Source organism: Oreochromis aureus, linkage group 14, assembly GCF_013358895.1.
Source record: "Oreochromis aureus strain Israel breed Guangdong linkage group 14, ZZ_aureus, whole genome shotgun sequence".
In the NCBI taxonomy this organism is placed as follows: domain Eukaryota; kingdom Metazoa; phylum Chordata; class Actinopteri; order Cichliformes; family Cichlidae; genus Oreochromis; species Oreochromis aureus.
The window spans coordinates 15,676,229-15,695,290 of NC_052955.1; the positions used below are offsets into that span (position 1 = coordinate 15,676,229).

The following is a 19,062-nucleotide window of genomic DNA, read 5'->3' on the forward strand; positions in this document are numbered from 1 at the left end:
CTCTGCCTCTCACCCCATTCTGGTATCATCGCAGGTTTGTTATTTAGCTTTCCCAGTTTAGGTTTCTTTAGTTTTGTCTTCCCTCATTGCCTGTTTTGCCACCTCTCCACCATGTAAATAAACATCACTAGCATAGGACAAAAGAATTTCCCTCGGGATAAATAAAGCTGTTCTTATTCTTATTCTTATTCTTGTCATCGACTGCCTGCATTTTGGGTCCTTTCTCCCTCCAACATCACGACAATGTGCATCTAATAGAAGAAAGTATGTGAGAGTAAAAAAAAAGAATTCTGGCACCCATAAAGTTTTTTTTTTTTTTCTTGTTCAGCAAGAGCATCAGGGTGAGTGGGGGTGCGTTTCATTCATGTTATGACCTGGCCCCTAGATGGTTCGTAACAAGGCACTAATATAGAAAAATAGAAGATAACAGTAAATGATCAGGAGTTTGGATATATTTCAGAAAATTCACGCTGATAATAAACGGTGTGAATTGTCATAAACAATTTTGCTTTTGTTTACAGTAATTTGTGTTTACAATGGTTAAGTAAGGAGATGTCAATGGTAAGTTGTCGTAAACTACCATATACCATTTTTTTCTGCTCCAATACCAAACAAAGGTTTGGCTGATATTGCGAAAAGAAAGGGTTAACTTTCCTCATTTCATTTGCCATGTAAATCATGAGTGTAGCAACTTTCTAGAAATCATGGAGAAATGCTCAAGGCAAAACAACTAATCAAGTTACATTGCACTTAATACTAGAATTCAACTATGGCTCTAAATGGCAGCGTCTTGAAAAATAAGGAAGAATTGAGCAGGTTGCATATGGTTTCTGAATTTATCTGCAGTCCCATGTCAATTAAATTTAAATTTAAAAAAATTCTATCGTTTAACATAATCAAGAAATGATAAGAAGTGAATGAAAGCTAAATGTTATTGAGACATACATATAATTATTATTGTGTGTCTTTATTTTATTTAGTAAGTAAACAAAATTGCATTTTACTACATTCAGTTTTCAGAGTGACTATGGTGCCTTCTTCCCCATGATATGTTTTTTTGTATTTTTCTCTGGCTTAATTAAGATTATATAACATTTGGGTATGAAGATGCAAATTAGCAGTCCAAAACTTGATGCAAGGATAGCAAATATTTCTACAGCAACACTGAACTTCCCAGGAGAACTGACATATGCTGGGATAAATGTAATCCAAACTGCACAGAATATCAGCATGCTGAAAGTGATAAACTTGGCCTCATTGAAATTATCGGGTAGTTTTCGAGCTAAAAATGCAAATATAAAACATAAAATAGCCAGAAGTCCTATATAACCAAGCACAGCCCAAAAGCCTACAGCTGAGCCTAGAGCACACTCCAGTGTGATCTTATCTTTGATTTCGTTACAATTCTTAAAAGGAAAAGGAGGAGAAGTTGTTAACCACATGGTACAAATGATAACTTGCATAAGAGTGAATGCTGTAACACAGAGTCTCTGCTGTGTCTGCCCAAACCATTTTTTAACATTACTACCTGGACGTGTAGCTCTGAAGGCCATTAAAACAACCATTGTTTTTCCCAGAAGACAAGAGATACAGACGACAAAGGTGATGCCAAATGCTACATGTCGGAGCATACAGGACCAATCTGAGGGCTGACCGATGAATGTCAGAGAACACAGGAAGCACAGAATTAAGGAGAAGAGCAGCAGGAAGCTCAGTTCAGAGTTGTTTGCCCTGACAATAGGAGTTTTCCTATATTTGAAGAAAATGAGTATCACACCAATCGTCACGCACGCCCCGAATAAAGATGCTGCAGTGAGCAGTGCTCCCATTATCTCTTCATATGACAGAAACACTGCTTCCTTTTTTATACAAGTATCTCTTTTTTCATTTGACCAAAACTCAGGTAGACATTTCACACAGGTGACAGAATCTGGAAATTAATATTGAAGCAGATGTTACACTAACTCAGTACAATTGTCATATGCCTGCATTTGCATCTACAACATCCATGCAATATCATACTGATGCTGTACAAATCGAAGATGAAAAACAACACCTTGAGTGAATAACTCTACTATACTGTTTTATGATCAAGTGAGGATTGACAGATGTGACATCGAGAGAGTCCATTAGCATTTGTGATTGTGGTATACTTTACATTTAAAAGGAATGTGCATACAATTCTAAATATGTTCCAGAGTTCACAGAGACAACAAGGTACATGCAAAATTTGAAAGAGACCACATATATGTCCTGTTACAAGATGAAACCTCTCCTTTGGCCTTCCTACATACTGAATTTTGCTAATCACCATACCTGTAATGTTGCTGATTTCTCCCTCTGCACAACTTATACAGTCATAGCAGCAAACAGGCCTTCCTTTCTGGAGAACCTTGCGTGTTCCTGGGGGACATTTCTCGCTGCAAATTGACACAGGCACCTGCAAGACCAAGAACATTTAACCATACGGACTTTGAAAAAAAAGATCTCCCAATGATCTTCTGTATCAAACAGTTTATTCATTTTGAAGCATTAAAACCAAAACAATGTTAAACTAACTAAGTACATATGTATAAATTGAACAAAGGAACAAAAACACAAAAACAATGAAATTGTATGATAGCTTACCTGCTTTGAGTTTCTTGCCCAAATTAAAGACTTGTTTTGCAGATTTAGCTGCTTTTCTGCAGCTAATGATGTATCATAAAGACCAACTGTGACAAACTCCACAATGCCGTTTTCTTTTGGCTGCCAGTTTATAATTTCATAATTTGCTGCTGGATCTCCATTCTCATTAAAGTACACCTCATCTCCATCCTTAGTTGTGAAATGGATCTTCCGTATGTGTTGCAGAACCTAAGAAATATGTTGACTCAGTTCATTGAATGACAATGATTTTGCACACCTACTGACTGAAAAATACCCAAGAAGCAATTTTTAATTAAAAATATTCTTAATAATTTAACTTAACGTGAAAACTGTAAATTAAGCTTGTAAAAAGCTCACCATGAATGGATGTAACTGCACATTTTTGTTACATGTTTTATTACAACTGAGGATATTGTGAAGTGCATGGGCCACGGCATACACTGCTTTATAGATATTGTTAAAGATAGGCATGAGAGACATGTCAATGAAGCTATTTTGAACTCCAGTCACATCTTCATGTCCGGTACACTCTCTCTGAATGTCTGCTGATGACTTCTTAAACTTACAACTAAATAGTGTCTCCCAGAACTCGGTAAACAGTTCATTATTAGATGAATTCAGTGGCTTCTTATTCAGAATGAAATTTCTGAGGCCACTGACATGTGCTTTGGGAATAGAAAGGCCTATGGCACCATCCAGTATGTGATGTATATCCAGTGCTGCGGTTTGAGAATCAAATATCCAAGACTCACTGCCTACCCACTGGTACCCAGACAAGTTATGGTACAAGAACTCATGTAGAAGCACATTCAAATCCGCACGGGCAAGGAATGCAACAATCACCTTGGAGGTTGAAGCCTTTATAATGTGAATTATCTTTTGTATTTTGGCATATGGATCTGTTCTAAAAAAAGATACAGAATACTCCAGACAGATGCCCAGTTGCTGTGCAGTTTCTGTAAATGTGGCCATGCCATTATTTCCATAATCATTATTAGTTCTAATAGCTCCAACCCAAGTCCATCCAAAATACTTGACCAAATGTGCCAGGGCTCTGCTCTGGTAGTAGTCACTGGGTATTGTTCTGAGGAAGGATGGGTACTTGGTTTTGTCACTGAGACAAGCACATGTGGCAAAGTAGCTGATCTAGAATTAAAAATGAAAAACTTATATATGTAAAAGACACAGAATGTTAAAAATAAAAACATTAAAATTTACAGTGAAAATATGAAAATAACAGTTCTACTCAGTACTGTTACATAAAATGTGACAGGTAAAGCAACAGATCTAATAGAGTAATAAATATGTTTTAAAAACTATTCAAAGATGAAAAAAAAAGATCATAATACCAACCACTGGTACAAAAAAAGGTCCAATGACAGTAGCTACTGCTATGGTTGTAGAAGAAGATGTTGCTCCTATTATGGCCTGTACATATGCAGGTCTAGTGCATGTTGTCTTGGAGGGTGCAAACACAATTTCACTACCATTAGCCAAAGCCAATGTAACTCCAGTGCTTCTGGCAACAGAATCGCAATCGTCATAGATTGTATAGCCCAGAGAGATTCCTGGCAGTATGTTTGTACTCTTATTAATCTCCTCAATGGCAAAAAGCATAGCCTGGGCAAACTGCAGATCTCTGAAATTTAAACTTAATTGAGACAATTATGAATAATTTGCACTGTGTTCCTTAAAACAGACACAAATAATCATGGATAAATCTTGAAATATAAAAAAAGCATTTCAAATTAAAACATTTAATGAAAGAAATTTAAATAACTGAGAAAATCAAAATACCCTTTACTCCTCATTTGTATCTTTAATGATTCCCAACAGATTCCTTAAGTGGAAATCGATTTGTATTGTGTCATTTACCTGGTACATTGTAGTGGCAGAGGTTTGTACATGTAGGTATCCTTTCTCTCTTTCCAGCTTGTGTGAAAAGAGAACATCCCCCCCAGTATAATATCCCCATTCTTAGATAGCAGTGGGTTCTCAGGATCTCCTCTCTGCCTGCACACTGGCTCCTCAGCATGAGAGACAGACGCCACCATTAACAGTTGCAGAAAAGCCCATCCCTGCTCTGGCCATCTTTGTGTTGATGTCATTTCTTCAGCTAAACCGCTTAGTGGCATTAAAAGTATCTTGATGAAAATGAAAGAGTTATACTGGTATTTATACCTTTCAGTGTAGCATAAGAAATAATATAATAGTGACAGTGTATTCTCTATAGACCTACATGGTTAGTCAAAAGTAGAGACATGCCCAAATTTGCAATTTAATGTAGTTTCATGTATGTAAAACAATGGTATACACACATATGTCCATTTAAATATGAAGCAACAATGCAAAAAGAACTCCTTACAAATACATATACACTAAAAATTATTTTTCCAATGTGAAATGTGCAATGATGTCTTCTTATATGGCAATAAAAGTCATATAATTACTTTCTTAGTAAGTCAATATGTTATTAAACAAGTGGATGCATTGGAAACATTATTTACTTTATTTCATAATGTAGTTTTGGGCTACTCTTAGAGATTTACACAACAAGTCACAGTCACCTACTCGTGTCTATATTCGCATTGAAGAAGTAATATTTGAAATTATCATCAATCTAATACCAGTCTGATATAATCATTTAAGTCAGGGGTGTCCAAAGTCCGGCCCGCAGGCCGTTTTTAATTGGCCCTCAAGTAATTTTATAAATAGAATAGAAAATGGCCCGCACTTCAACTTTTGCTTGAGTGTATTGCACTTCTTAGTTTTAACACCAGAGGGAGCTACTGATGATCAAGGCAGTTGCTCCACCAAAACGCTTTCACACCTTGGCGCATGTGATTAGAGGATCACCAGGGGGTCCTTTGTCCCTCCTTGGGGGGATACTCCCACTGGGTTTAAATCTGGGACTCTCAGCCATTTGACCTTAGAACTGAAGAAGCTTCTCGGATGAGAGGTGAAACGTCTTCAAGCAACTTAAAGAAGTCCAGACGCTTTTCTTTGCAAACTCCTTTGACTACGATGACCTGGATGACTGAGAACCTTCACAGACATACTCCACCAAAAAGGACAATCACAGAAGAAATTTACCCCCAAGTTACTAAACATGGCAGAACCAAAGAAGCGAAAGGTAGAAAGTGAGTGCAGAAAATTTCAGACACGGTGGGAGAGTGAATATTTCTTCAAAGAATTCAAGGGGACGTGTGTCTGTTTGATCTGCACTGAAACTGTGGCAGTTATGAAAGAGTATAATGTACGACGTCATTATGAAACCAAACATCAGGCCTATGCATCTTACACTGGTGCTGAGCGAGAGCAGAAATTAAAGCAAAGGGTAGCTATCCTGCGGGGTCAGGAACAGTATTTTTTTCATGCTCAAATTGTCCAGGAAAAGGCTACAACAGCAGCTATGAGGTCGCCCAACTCATCGCAAGACATGGCAAGCCTTTTTCAGATGGAGACCTCATAAAACACGGCCTCGTTAAAGTCACCGAAATAATGTGCCCGGAAAAAGTGCAGGACTTCAACAACGTCAGCATGTCCAGAAGTACAGTTGTGCCACGCATTGAAGAGTCGTCAGCCAACATTAAACTGCAACTGTCTGATAAAGCTGTGCTTTTGATTTTTACTCCATCGCATGCGATGAGAGCACCGACGCCACAGACACCGCACAGCTGCTAATTTTTTTGCGGGGAGTGGAGGAACGCACGAGCACTTTAGGTGAGTAAAAAATATATTCCATAGTAGCCATGTGTTAATATGCATGCATGTGCAGGTACACATGCTTCAAATAATGCGCATCAATTCTGTCACTACCCTGCTTTTGCGCACCACTTTCTTATATGCGTTTTTCTTGTTAACACACAGAATACACACCGCTGTGCACAGCGCACGCACAGGCAAAGTCAGCTGATCTCATCTGATGCAGATCTGCTCCTTGATCAAGTGACATTTGTCTGGATTTTTGGCACGAGTGGCGTACGATCAGCACCGCAGCTGGATGGCCTGATTTACATACCCAGCGCAGCTGATACTCACCAGAATAATTTACTAAAATTATATGCACTCCTGTTATTAAGTCCAGTTCAGTCTGTTAATGTTGATAACCGTTTCAAACGAACGTTAATAGGTGTGTTGCTAAGCCTAAGAACTTAAACAACAAGCTTGAAATTTACCCGTCCCATTTTCCCCTTTATTGTTTTTTCTCTGTACTGTAAATCTTCTGTCCAAGAAGAAATCTGAGGCTGCTGTTCTGAGAATGAGCTACCAACGCTTTTTCTGAATAAATCAATAAAGATCCATTTATGGAAAGCTGTGATGAAGGCAGTTTTGTCTTTAATTATATTCAACACATTTGACCACTTTTAAATTATTTTTCTAAGTTTAATACGCTACAGTTAAGGTTATATACCTAATTTCTAGTAAGTGGCCCAGCCCCTCCTATATTTGTATGTATGTGGCCCTCAGTGAAAAAAGTTTGGACACCCCTGATTTAAGTAGTCAGACTGCACATCACTGAAAGTCAGTCAAATACACTGTCACGATCTGTAGTAGGACTCAGGCGCAGAGGAGAATTCAATTCAAGGACCAACGTTTATTTACAAAGTCACCAGGTGCAGATATATACAGTGGGGGAATAGCGGGGGTCCAAGGTCCAAAGGGAAAGTCCGGGAAGAGAATCACATTCACTCTCACTCCTCTCTTCACACACGTTCACACGTCGGGTCAGTCACGGGTCCGGGGAAAGTGTCTCGCACAATCATCCAGCGATCAGACTCTCTGCGTCCCGGCCTTAAGTGTCCAACCTGTAATTGGAGCCTGATGAGACACAGGTGTGTGTGCGCCGAGGGCGGGAGCCCGCAGTGAACTCTGCTCTGGCGGGGAGGCGAGAGGAGAACATACACAAAAAAACATGTGGCCTTGTGGGGCCGGCCGGGCAGACACGGGGACCATGACATACACTCGGCAAACTAATTCTAGGAGGGGTATTCCAAGTCCAAATTCATTCTCTCACTTTTACATACATAGATTCCTCTTTCACATACGTACACTACTTGTCAAAAGTTTTAGAAATCAAAGAAATCAGATATTCCTCAGAACGTTCTTCCCATATCTGTTGAAGAAGTTCCCATAAATGTGTGGCACTTGTAGGTTGGTTTGTTTTCACTCTTCTGTCCAGTTCATCCCAAACCAGTTCGATGGGGTTTAAGTCTGGAGACTGTGCTGGCCACTCGACGTTTTCAAGCTCACCATCTTCTTCTTTTTTCCTGAGGTAGTTCTGGCATAGATTGGACTTATGTTTTGGGTTATTATCTTGCTATAGGATGAACGCCTGAGCAACTTCTACAGCAACACCCAGAGGGTATTGCATGGCGCTGCAGAATGCTGCGGTCGCCGTTTTGGTTGAGGGTGCCTCTCACTCTGTAAAAGTCACACTTCCTCCTCCATGTTTGACAGTTGATGCCACACACTGTGGAGCCATCCTTTCGCCCACTCAATGCTGTACAAAGATCCTGCGTGATGAACCAAAGATTTCAGATTTTGATTCATCAGTCCAGTCTTCAGTAGTCCAATGACAGTGTTTCATGTCTCAGGCAAGCCTCTTTATCTTATTCTGACATCTTAGCAATGGCTTGCAAATGCTGCAACTCGTCCTGTCAAACCTGCAGCTTCAAGTCTTCTCTTAACAGTTGAGCCTGAGACTTGCTTACTACGACCACTATTAAGCTGTGCTGGAAGCTGTTTTCCTGTGAGCCACCTGCCACGGAAGCTGTTAACCCTCAGAAACTTCTCCTCTGATTCAGTTGTGGCCTTGGATCTGCCAGACCTCTTCCTGTCAGAGTTTGCCCCAGTTTCTGAGTGCCTTTTTTATATGAAGGAAACTGTACTCACTGGCACCTCAACTTTCTTTGCAATTTCTCTTTAGAAATGACCTACAATTTTAAGTGTTATGATGGTCTGTCTCTCTTCCATTGTTAACTGCCTTTTTCTCACCATCTTTGTAGCAATACACTACTTTCTGCAGTAGAGTATTGTTCGACTGATACTCATGAGGGTATGGTACCACAATATGTTTCACTTTTACGCAGACAGAGGGGGTTGTAAGTAATCCAAAAAAGTTGGAACACCTGTAGAAATTAGTAGCAACAGCATTCAAGGCTTGATCAACCTCCATTGCTGCAGAACAGCTTTAAATTGTTAACCCATTTTGCGTTCCCTGAAAATGGCCTTTTTGTATACTTCTGAAATGTAACCTTACCTTACAACCTATTCCTTTATACTATATACTTTACACATGTTCCAGTGTCATGTCCCCCCTCCTAGGACACTTAACACTTAAATTTGGGGAGTAAAGATTTCAAATATGCCTTACTAAGGTCCCCAACAAATATATGGGCATCCACCGGGTTCTCCCTCTGCTTTATTACACAGTACATACAGTGTACATCCATATTAAAATGTATAAACGTGAGAATAAAAATGTGCAAATACAAAAATTAACGTAAAACTATCTAGGAGTAAAAATATGTCTCTTTTTTCTTTTCCTTTTTTTGGCCTGTCCCGTTTGGTTATTTAGCTATGAAAATTGTTGTCTGAAGGCCAACCAAGATACCCAAAAGGTTTACTTTGCCAAGCGGATCATCACGGCCTTGCCATATTTGGTCTATTTGATCGACCTATGTTGTTATTATTTATTTATTTTATTTTACTTTTAGTTGTTACACATGGGACAGACATGGCTAGGGGATAGGAAAGGGAGAAAGAAAGAGAGGAAGGAAAAGAACAAAAGAGGGGAAGGGAGACAGTGAGAAAGGGCACTTAAAAAGAAAAAATCTCCTGGATCACCTGTTAAGAGAGGAAAAAAAGAAGTATAAAAGAGAAAACAAGCAAAAAAGAGAGCAACATAATAAACACAATACCATCGCATTAATCTAGCTAAGTGTAAATAACAGTAAGTACTAAATATTGAATGTTGTTGTGCAGCATGCAGGACCGATAGTGCACAATGTGCATTTAGGTAGCAGCCAAGAAAGGTGTAGTTTGTGCATGAACAGTGAACACCCCTACCTGTGTGGATCAGTGCGCTTGTATTCAAAAGGTTTCTCTATGTAAGGATCTGCTAGAGGGTGTAGGAAGCCATAGCCCTGTCCCCCAGGGCATGAAGCAGGCATGGAGGAGATCCAGGCCCAGACATCCAGAGGCCCCAAGGAGGACCATCGGAGGGGCGTCTGTGCCACCCTCCTGGGAAGAGCTGAGGAGAGCCCCAGACGAGGGGTCAACCAGCACCACTGAGCAGAAGACTAAGGGGGCTGCAGTGACGTGCCCGCGGGCTCTGCTGGCAGCCAGCTGTGCCACAGTGAACCCAGCCGCAGGCCCAGAGGCCCGAGGGCCCCCCACCCCCCGGAGGGGGCCCGATCGAGCCCCGGGCGCCAGGCCCCGCAAAGCAGCCACCGGGAGGGAGCCGGTACATAACTGAGCGCCCAGCCCCGGGCACCTAGAACCACCAACGCACCGACGCCTGGAGGCATCAGCCACTGGCAGGGAGTGTGGTGAGGGGAGACAGGCCTCCATGCCTTGGAGGGCCTGAGATGTTCCCAAAGAGGTGGAGTCTGAGACCCAACCTGACATATAGACACAGACAAACAGGCACACACAGACACAAACGTGCATTCCCTCCCTCATGCACACATATACCAATACTCAGCACTCATCCAATGTGAAGACAAACAAAAAGGGACACTGTACACACAATCACACCCCCCAAGCATACTCTATATTGCAGGTCCAGGTGTCCTCGCCCCCAGAGGGGGAAGCCGCACCTAGACCCAGGAGATGTTACCCTTTCCCCGCGGTGGAGACAAGCAGACTGCCCCCAGCTCCACAGCAGCAGGGAGGCCCCACATCCTAGGCCCCAATTGGACGGCCAACACCTCCTCCACCCCGATGGCTAACAGAGAACGGGGTGTGTGAAGTCCCCATACTTCCCTCCGCCCACTCATGTGTAGTGTTGCTGCGTGTTGTTCTAAAGTGCATTTATAACACGGAAGGGCTGCCAGAGAGCAGTAGGTGACAGCATGGCCCCTCCTGAGAACCCTCAATGTCTACATGCATTTAAAATTGAGAAGTGGGCACCGGCACCAGAGGTAAGGTTGAATACACAGACCGTCCTCTGGACGCCGTGTAACGTACCCACCCCCAAGGCCCTATATGTGTGTGTTATGAGAGTGTGAGTAATGTGGATGTCTAAGTAGTGGAATAAAATTGAGGTACAGGTGGCCAGAAGGGGACAGAGGGGGAATGCGTCCCCTGCACCCTGGTGACACACCTGCACCCCAAGGCCCTACATGTGTGGCTGGGTGTGGTGGAGTGGGAAGAGGGAGGCAGTCAGGGATGGGGAGGAAGGGAGGGAGGGGCTGCTTGCTCCCCCGCTGACCCCAGTAGGCAATGGTAAGTGGTCATCATGTAAACTACCATATACCACTTTTTTCTGATCCTATACCAAGTAAAAGTTTGGCTGGTATTGCTTTTTCCACTTAATAATAAAAGACAAGAGAGGGTTAACTTTCCTCATTTCATTTGCCATGTATCTCATGAGTGTAGCTGCTCTCTAGGAATCATGCAGAAAGAATATAAGTGAACAAAGCAAAACATACTAATCAAGTTGCATTGCACTTAATAGTAGAATTCAACTATGGCTCTAATTGAGCAGATTACATATGCTTTCTGAATTTATCTGCAGTACCAAGTCAAGTAAATATAAATAAAAAGACTTCTAACTTTTGACATAATCAAGAAACCATACCAAGTGACTCAAAGCTAGAGGTTATTGAGCCATACATGTAATTATTATTGTGTGTCTTTTTTTTGGTAAGTAAGTAAGTAAAATCCCATTTTACTACATGCAGTTTTCAAAGTGAATTTGGTGCCTTCTTCCCCATGACATGTTTTTTTGTATTCTTCTCTGGTTTCAGTAATATTATATAACATTTGGGTATGAAGATGCAAATTAGCAGTCCAAAACTGGAAGCAAGGATAGCAAATATTTCTACAGCAACACTGAACTTCCCAGGAGAGCTGATATATGCTGGGATAAATGTAATCCATACTGCACAGAATATCAGCATGCTGAAAGTGATAAACTTGGCCTCATTGAAATTGTCAGGTAGTTTTCGTGCTAAAAATGCAAAAATAAAACATAAAATAGCCAGAAGTCCTATATAACCAAGCACAGCCCAAAAGCCTACAGCCGAGCCTAGAGCACATTCCAGAGTGATCTTGTCTTTGATTTCCTTAAAATTCTTAAATGGAAAAGGAGGAGAAGTTGTTAACCAGATGATACAAATGATAACTTGTATAAGAGTGAATCCTGTAACACAGAGTCTCTGCTGTGTCTGCCCAAACCATTTTTTAACATTACTACCTGGACGTGTAGCTCGAAAGGCCATTAAAACTACCATTGTTTTTCCCAGAAGACAAGAGATACAGAGGACAAAGGTGATGCCAAATGCTACATGGCGGAACATGCAGGACCAATCAGAGGGCTGACCGATGAAGGTCAGAGAACACAGAAAACACAGAATTAAGGAGAAGAGCAGCAGGAAGCTCAGTTCAGAGTTGTTTGCCCTGACAATAGGAGTTTTCCTATATTTGAAGAAAATGAGTATCACACCAACCGTCATGTATGCCCCAAATAAAGATACTGCAGTGAGCAGTGCTCCCATAATTTCTTCATATGATAGAAACTCCGCTTCCTTTTTTATACAAACATCTCTTCTTTCATTTGACCAAAACTCAGGTAGACATTTCACACAGGTGACAGAATCTGGAAATTAATATTGAAGCAGATGTTACAAGTAGTTACACTCCATATGCCTGTGTTTGCATCTACAACATCCATGCAGTATCCTACTGATGCTGTACAATAAAAAGATGAAAAGCAACATGTTTATGGACTGAATAACACTTGGATTCTGTTTTGTGATCAAGTGAGGATTGACAGATGTGACATCTAGAGTGTCCATCAGTATTTGTGATTGTGGAATACTTTTCCTTTACATTTTAGAGTAATTTGCATACAATTCTAAATATTTTCCAGAGTGCACAGAGTCAGAAAGGATCAGAGTGAAGTTGCCTCCCTTCTTCAAATCCAACAAAAGTGGTGTCAAAAGTATGAGCTGTGCTTGTGCTGGGTTGTGCAGCAAAGATTGTAATGAAATATAACCACACCTGTAATGTTGCTGATCTCTCCTTCGGCACATCTTATACAATCATAGCAGCAAACAGGCCTTCCTTTCTGGAGAACCTTGCGTGTTCCTGGGGGACATTTTTCATTGCAAACTGACTCAGGCACCTGCATGAACAAGAACATTTAATTGTATAAGGAATTTGACAAAAAAATTGTCTATGATCTTCTGTCAAACAATTTACTCATTTTGAAGAATCAAAACCAAAATACTATGAAAAAAATTAAGTGTAGATTTCTAAAATGAAAGAAAGAAATGAAAACATAAAACATTAAAAAGGAATTTTACCTGCTTTGAGTTTCTTGCCCAAATTAAAGACTTGTTTTGCAGATTCAGCTGTTTTTCTTGAACTAATGATGGATCATAAAGACCAACTGTAACAAACTCCACAATACCATATTCTCTTGGCTGCCAGTTTATAATTTCATACTTTGCTAATGGATCTCCATTCTCATTAAAGTGAACCTCATCTCCTTCCTTTGTTATGAAGTGACTCTTTCGTATCTGTTGTAAGATCTAAGGAATATGACATTACTCAATTCATTACATGATTAAGATTTTGCATACCTACTGCTTAAAAAAATTAAGAATCATTTTGAATTTAAAATCTTCTTAATAATTTAACTTAAGCTAGTAAAAAGCTCACCATGAATGGATCTAGCTGCACATTTTTGCTACATGTTTTATTACAGCTGAGTATATTGTGAAGTGCATGGGCCACGGCATACACTCCTTTATAGACATTGTTAAAGATAGGCATGAGAGACATGTCAATGAAGCTATTTTGAACTCCAGTCACATCTTCGTGTCCAGTACACTCTCTCTGAATGTCTGCTGATGACATTGACTGCCTAAATTTACATTTAAATAATGCCTCCCAGAACTCGGTAAACAGTTCATTATTAGATGAATTCAGTGGCTTCTCATTCAGTATGAACTCTCTCAGGCCAGTGACATGTGCTTTAGGAATGGAAAGACCAATGGAACCATCCAGTATGTGATGTATATCCATTTCTGCTGTTTGTGAATCAAATATCCAAGACTCACTGCCTACCCACTGGTACCCAGACAAGTTATGGTACAAGAACTCATGTAGAAGCACATTCAAATCCGCACGGGAAAGAAATGCAACAATCACCTTAGAGGTTGAAGCCTTTATAATGTCAATTATCTTTTGTATTTTGTCAGATGAATCTGTTCTAAAGAAAGATACAGAATACTCCAGACAGATGCCCAGCTGCTGTGCAGTTTCAGTGAATGTGGCCATGCCATTATTTCCATACTCATTATTGGTTCTGATAGCTCCAACCCAAGTCCATCCAAAATACTTGACCAAATGTGCCAGGGCTCTGCTCTGGTAGTAGTCACTGGGTATTGTTCTGAGGAAGGATGGGTACTTGGTTTTGTCACTGAGACAAGCACATGTGGCAAAGTGGCTGATCTAGAATTAAAAATGAAAAACTTATATATGTGAAAGACACAGAAGGAGAAACGATTAAGCTGTTAAAAATAAAACATTCAAATTATTGCAAAACTATATTGTAAAAATATGAAAACAATTTAACTCAGTACTAATACAAAAAAAAGCACCTAATATAAGAGAATAAAATATTTTTAAAAAATATTTAAAGATGAAAATTATATCTAAAAATATAAAATTATATATAAAATACCCACCACTGGTACAAAAAAAGGTCCAATGACAGCAGCAACTGCAATGGCTGTAGGAGAAGAGGTTGCTCCTATTATGGCCTGCACATATGCAGGTCTGGTACATGATGTCTTGGAGGGTACAGACACAATTTCATTACCATTAGCCAAAGCTAGTGTAACTCCTGCGCTTCTGGCAACAGATCCACAATTATCATAGATTTTATAGCCCAGAGAGACTCCAGGCAGTAGGTCTGTACTGTTATTAATCTCCTCAATGGCAAAAAGCATAGCCTGGGCAAACTGCAAATCTCTGAAATTTAAACTTAATTGAGACAATTATGAATAATTTGCATTGCATCATGTTCCTTAAAACAGACACAAATAATCATGGATAAGTCTTGAAAAGAAAAGCATTTCAAATTAAAACATTTAATGAAGGGAATTTAAATAACTAAAACAAATGAAAATACCTTTTACACTTCATTTGTATTTGTAATGAATCCCAACAGATCCCTTAAACGTAAATGGATTTGTAGTGTGTCATTTACCTGATACATTGTAGTGGCAGAGGTTGGTTCATGTAGGAATCGTTTCTGTCCTTCCAGCTTGTGTGAAAAGAGAACATCCCCCCCAGTATAATATCCCCATTCTTAGATAGCAGTGGGTTCTCAGGATCTCCTCTCTGTCTGCACACTGGCTCCTCAGAATGAGAGACAGATGCCACCAACAACAGTTGCAGAAATGCCCATCCCTGCTCTGGCCATCTCTGTGTTGATGTCATTTCTTGAGCTAAACCACTTAGTGGCATTAGAGTACTGCAGTGAAGATGAAATACTTAAGCTGGTATTTATACCTTCTGGTGCAGCATAAGAAGTAATCGAATAGGGGCAGTATATTCCCAGTAGATGTACAGGTCCGGCAAAAGGAGAATCATGCCCAAATTTGCATTTAAATGTAAGTTAACATATGTAAAACAAGGATATGCACATTATACAGGGTCATTTAAATATGAAGCAACAGTGCAAAAAACAATTCATTAGAAATAAATATAAACTAAAAAATATTTTTCAGATATCATATTTCTATACAGAACTCTTAGAGCTCTATTCCACAAGTTACAGTAATCAATTCCACATTCACATCTGTGATTCATTGATGTGTTAAGATCTGTCATCAGTCTGATATTAAATTAAAGTTGACATGAAATGCTAAGGGAAATTTACAGCATGGACCCTTACTCTAAAAAGTTGTCATAGATTTAGCACTGTCTTTGAAGTGTCGTTTAAGATCCATTTCAATCTACTTGGAAGACAGATTCCATTCAGCATCAGCAGCAATGTACCAAATGCTAGACGAAGAGCTAACACAGCACAAACGTAACTGTACATGATCCGCATTTTAGAGGTATTTTAGACATTTGACACCAACAGATATCTTTGTTTTTATTGTAATTTTTTACACTAAAAACCTATCTTGTAAAGTACCATATATTATATTTTGTTTTGATCCTATTCCAAGGAAGAGCTTGACTGTTATTGCTATTACCAGTATATTAAGAGAAAAAAAAGTTGAACTTTCTTCATTTCCTTGATCAAATGGACCAGCGCTCTGCTCTGGTAGTAGTCTTGGTTTTTTGGTACTTGTTTTTTTCACAGAGACAAGTGCATGTGGCAAAGTGGCTGATCTAAGAGAGTAAAAGATTTTTTTTAAATAAAAAAATAATTTCTATCTAATTCCTCTCTCACGAGAGGCCTGGGAGGTTGTAGGTCCTGCGCAGTATCTTTCCTGTTCCTAGGACTGCGCTCTTCTGGACAGAGATCTCGGATATTGTTCCTGGTTATCTGCTGGAACCACTCGTCTAGCTTGCGAGTCACTGCACCGAGTGTTCCGATTACCATGGCGACCACTGTTACCTTTCTGATTTCCGAATTGTTGTTAGTGGCATCTGTCTCTCATGCTGAGGAGCCGATGTGCAGGCAGAGAGAAGATCCTAAAAACCCACTGCTATCTAACGATGGGGATATTGTATTGGGGATGATTGTCAAGAGGCCTGTGCCTGCAGAACTAGTACAGAACCAGATATGGAGAAGGTTGAGTTAGTTTCACACAAGTTTTATTTAAGATTGTGAACAACAAGAAAAAGTGCATGGTGTGGTGAAGTGAAGGGGTAAAGGCTCCAAAGGTAAACATTGGGGGAGGCCTGTGGCATGGTGGTCTAGCGCTGGTAAATTGTGGACAGAGGAGATGGGAATTAGCGGGACACAAAATGTATCCAGGAGGAAATGAAGGTTAGTGGGATATGCTTGGTTTATTTGGCAGGCAGAGTTTTGAAGCTTGCAGAGGGAGGTGAAGGTCCCAGAGTCTAGCTGAGTGTGGTAGTGATGTGTCAGTCGCGAACGAAACGGCTCTTGTGCTTGCGCTGAGCAGAGGGGGGAGGGGCGGTAGTTACACTTGAAGTAGCACAGGAACAGAGCGGAGGGAAAGACAAAGAGAGCCAGGGACAACAACAAGAGATGACATCGTCACATTAGAAAGGTATAGTAATCATCCACAACTATTTTCAGTTGCAGATGATAAAGGATTCAGAAAGTTTATTCATGCAAGCCTATATGACAGAGAAAGTGAAACAACACAAAACACTGCAAACCACAACACAATAAAATATAAATTAAAATATGCAAAACAAAAAGAAGATGCACATTAAATTTGTTTAAAAGGAAAAAGCTGAAAATTCTGAAGCACGTGAAACCTCCAAAACACGTACAAACACGTACAAACTCCAAAACACAACGGAAGTGCTTCAGGATGCTATGGGCGGTGTTGAGCTTTTATTACCTAGTGGCTACACAAGCCAGGAAGTACCAATGACCGGATTTGGTGTGTGGTAGTAACAGGTAAATGAACATTTTTTTTAAATTATTTGAATATATATGAGTGTTTGTGTATAAATACACAAACAATAAACATATGCTTTCAATTGTGTCATTTAAGTGATCTAGGATCTAGGTAGCTCTGTTTTGGAAGTTCAGTTAACGCTAGCAATGTGTTTTGGAGTTTGTACGTGGTTCGGAGTTTGTACGTGCTTTTTAGAGTTTGTACGTGTTTTGGAGTTTGTACATGCTTTGTCTCTAGGGGCCACCGTATATATTTATATATAAACATATATTTAAAAAACCCACGTTTTTTTACATTAGTAATTCTTTTTGTGCATAATTTTATATTGTTGTTGATAATAAATTAATTAAAGCAACAAAACAACCTGAAGAGCCGGTTGGGAGCCGAAAGAGCCAGCTCTTTTTAGTGAGCCGAGCCGAAAGAACCGGTTCTCTAAAAAGACAAACTTGTATGTTTTGGATACTTACTAAAACAATATATGAAAGTAATGAGAAAGTGGCCACTTTCATGAGTAAATCATATAAGCCTTGTATGATTCACTATATGAAGTAGGCCACATCTTATGCAAGTCTTTTATAAGTTTTTACTATTTCTTTTCCATATGGGGTGGATTAATTTTGATTAATTACGATTAAATATCATTCATTTTTATTCTATATTAATCGCATTTCATTTTGCATGAACATAGACTTCAGAAAAATGGGAAAATATACGCACTTAACATGTTTATTGAACATGTTGCACATTCATGTTAACAAAAAAACTGTAAACATTTATCCACTCTCTCTCTGTCACTCTTGGGGAGGCACTTCAAGTCCTTGAAATGAGGAACCAAAGCTATGTAAAGCGCGTGTACTTAACGATATTAATAGGTCTGCAGTTTGTTGCAATCCACTTGGCAATTGTGTCAGTCAATATGTCCGAGGTAGACTTACTGAGTCCCCGATGCTCCCTGAGTGGTTTGTTGCAAGCTGGGTGACGTGTTAGTCAAAGTCCGAGCAGCATCCCCGACTAACATATGCTTCGCGTCAATGTGATATTTTAAGCTGGAAGTGCTTCTGTGAAAAGAAAATTCCTTCTTGCACAATGTGTATAATACTTCAGTCAGTCGACTGTTCCATCTTGTTATTCTTTTAATACTCAAATTTCCCATTGAGAGGGCCAATGTGCATTCATCGTCTTCAATATCGAGTTGATTGGTTCAGCTGCCCGTCACTACCAGATCAAACTGCCGGAAATGCGTTGACAGAAACATTTCAGGGATTTTGAGTCATTCTGCACTCCAGATGCGTTAAATGCGTTAAAAAAATGTATTGCCTTGACTGTGATGGCGGATTAATTTGCGTTCACGCGTTAATTGTGACAACGCTACTTATAACTAAATGTAGAGTGGTCTAAACACACGGTGAGTGAAAAGGGGTGAGAGAAGGAGAAACGCTCAGTGTATCATAAGATGCCAAGTCTATTACAGCATAAGGGTGTATTCAGAGTCCCCTGATCCAGTCCTAACTATAAGCTGTGTCAAAAAAGAAAGTCTTAAGCCTTATCTGAAAAGTAGAGAGATCTGTCCCCAGATCCAAGCTAGGAGCTGGTTCCACAGAAGAGGTTTCAAGGAGAG

At 39.9% G+C, this 19,062-nt stretch overlaps 2 protein-coding genes across 2 annotated transcripts; both read right to left on the reverse strand.

The window, feature by feature from the left end:
• Window positions 1–1,025: 1,025 nt before the first annotated feature.
• On the reverse strand, window positions 1,026–10,652 carry LOC116323578 (extracellular calcium-sensing receptor-like). Its single transcript, XM_039622370.1, has 6 exons — window positions 10,493–10,652; window positions 10,166–10,274; window positions 4,003–4,168; window positions 2,629–2,856; window positions 2,317–2,440; window positions 1,026–1,930 (listed from the first exon to the last, which is right to left on the reverse strand). The coding sequence occupies exons 1-6, from the start codon at window positions 10,650–10,652 to the stop codon at window positions 1,026–1,028; spliced, it is 1,692 nt and encodes a 563-aa protein (XP_039478304.1).
• Window positions 10,653–11,561: 909 nt separating this feature from the next.
• LOC116323646 (extracellular calcium-sensing receptor-like) lies at window positions 11,562–15,276 on the reverse strand. The gene is made up of 6 exons (XM_031744022.2): window positions 15,098–15,276; window positions 14,574–14,871; window positions 13,543–14,337; window positions 13,185–13,412; window positions 12,880–13,003; window positions 11,562–12,475 (listed from the first exon to the last, which is right to left on the reverse strand). The coding sequence occupies exons 1-6, from the start codon at window positions 15,172–15,174 to the stop codon at window positions 11,562–11,564; spliced, it is 2,436 nt and encodes an 811-aa protein (XP_031599882.2). The 5' UTR covers window positions 15,175–15,276.
• Window positions 15,277–19,062: the final 3,786 nt, after the last annotated feature.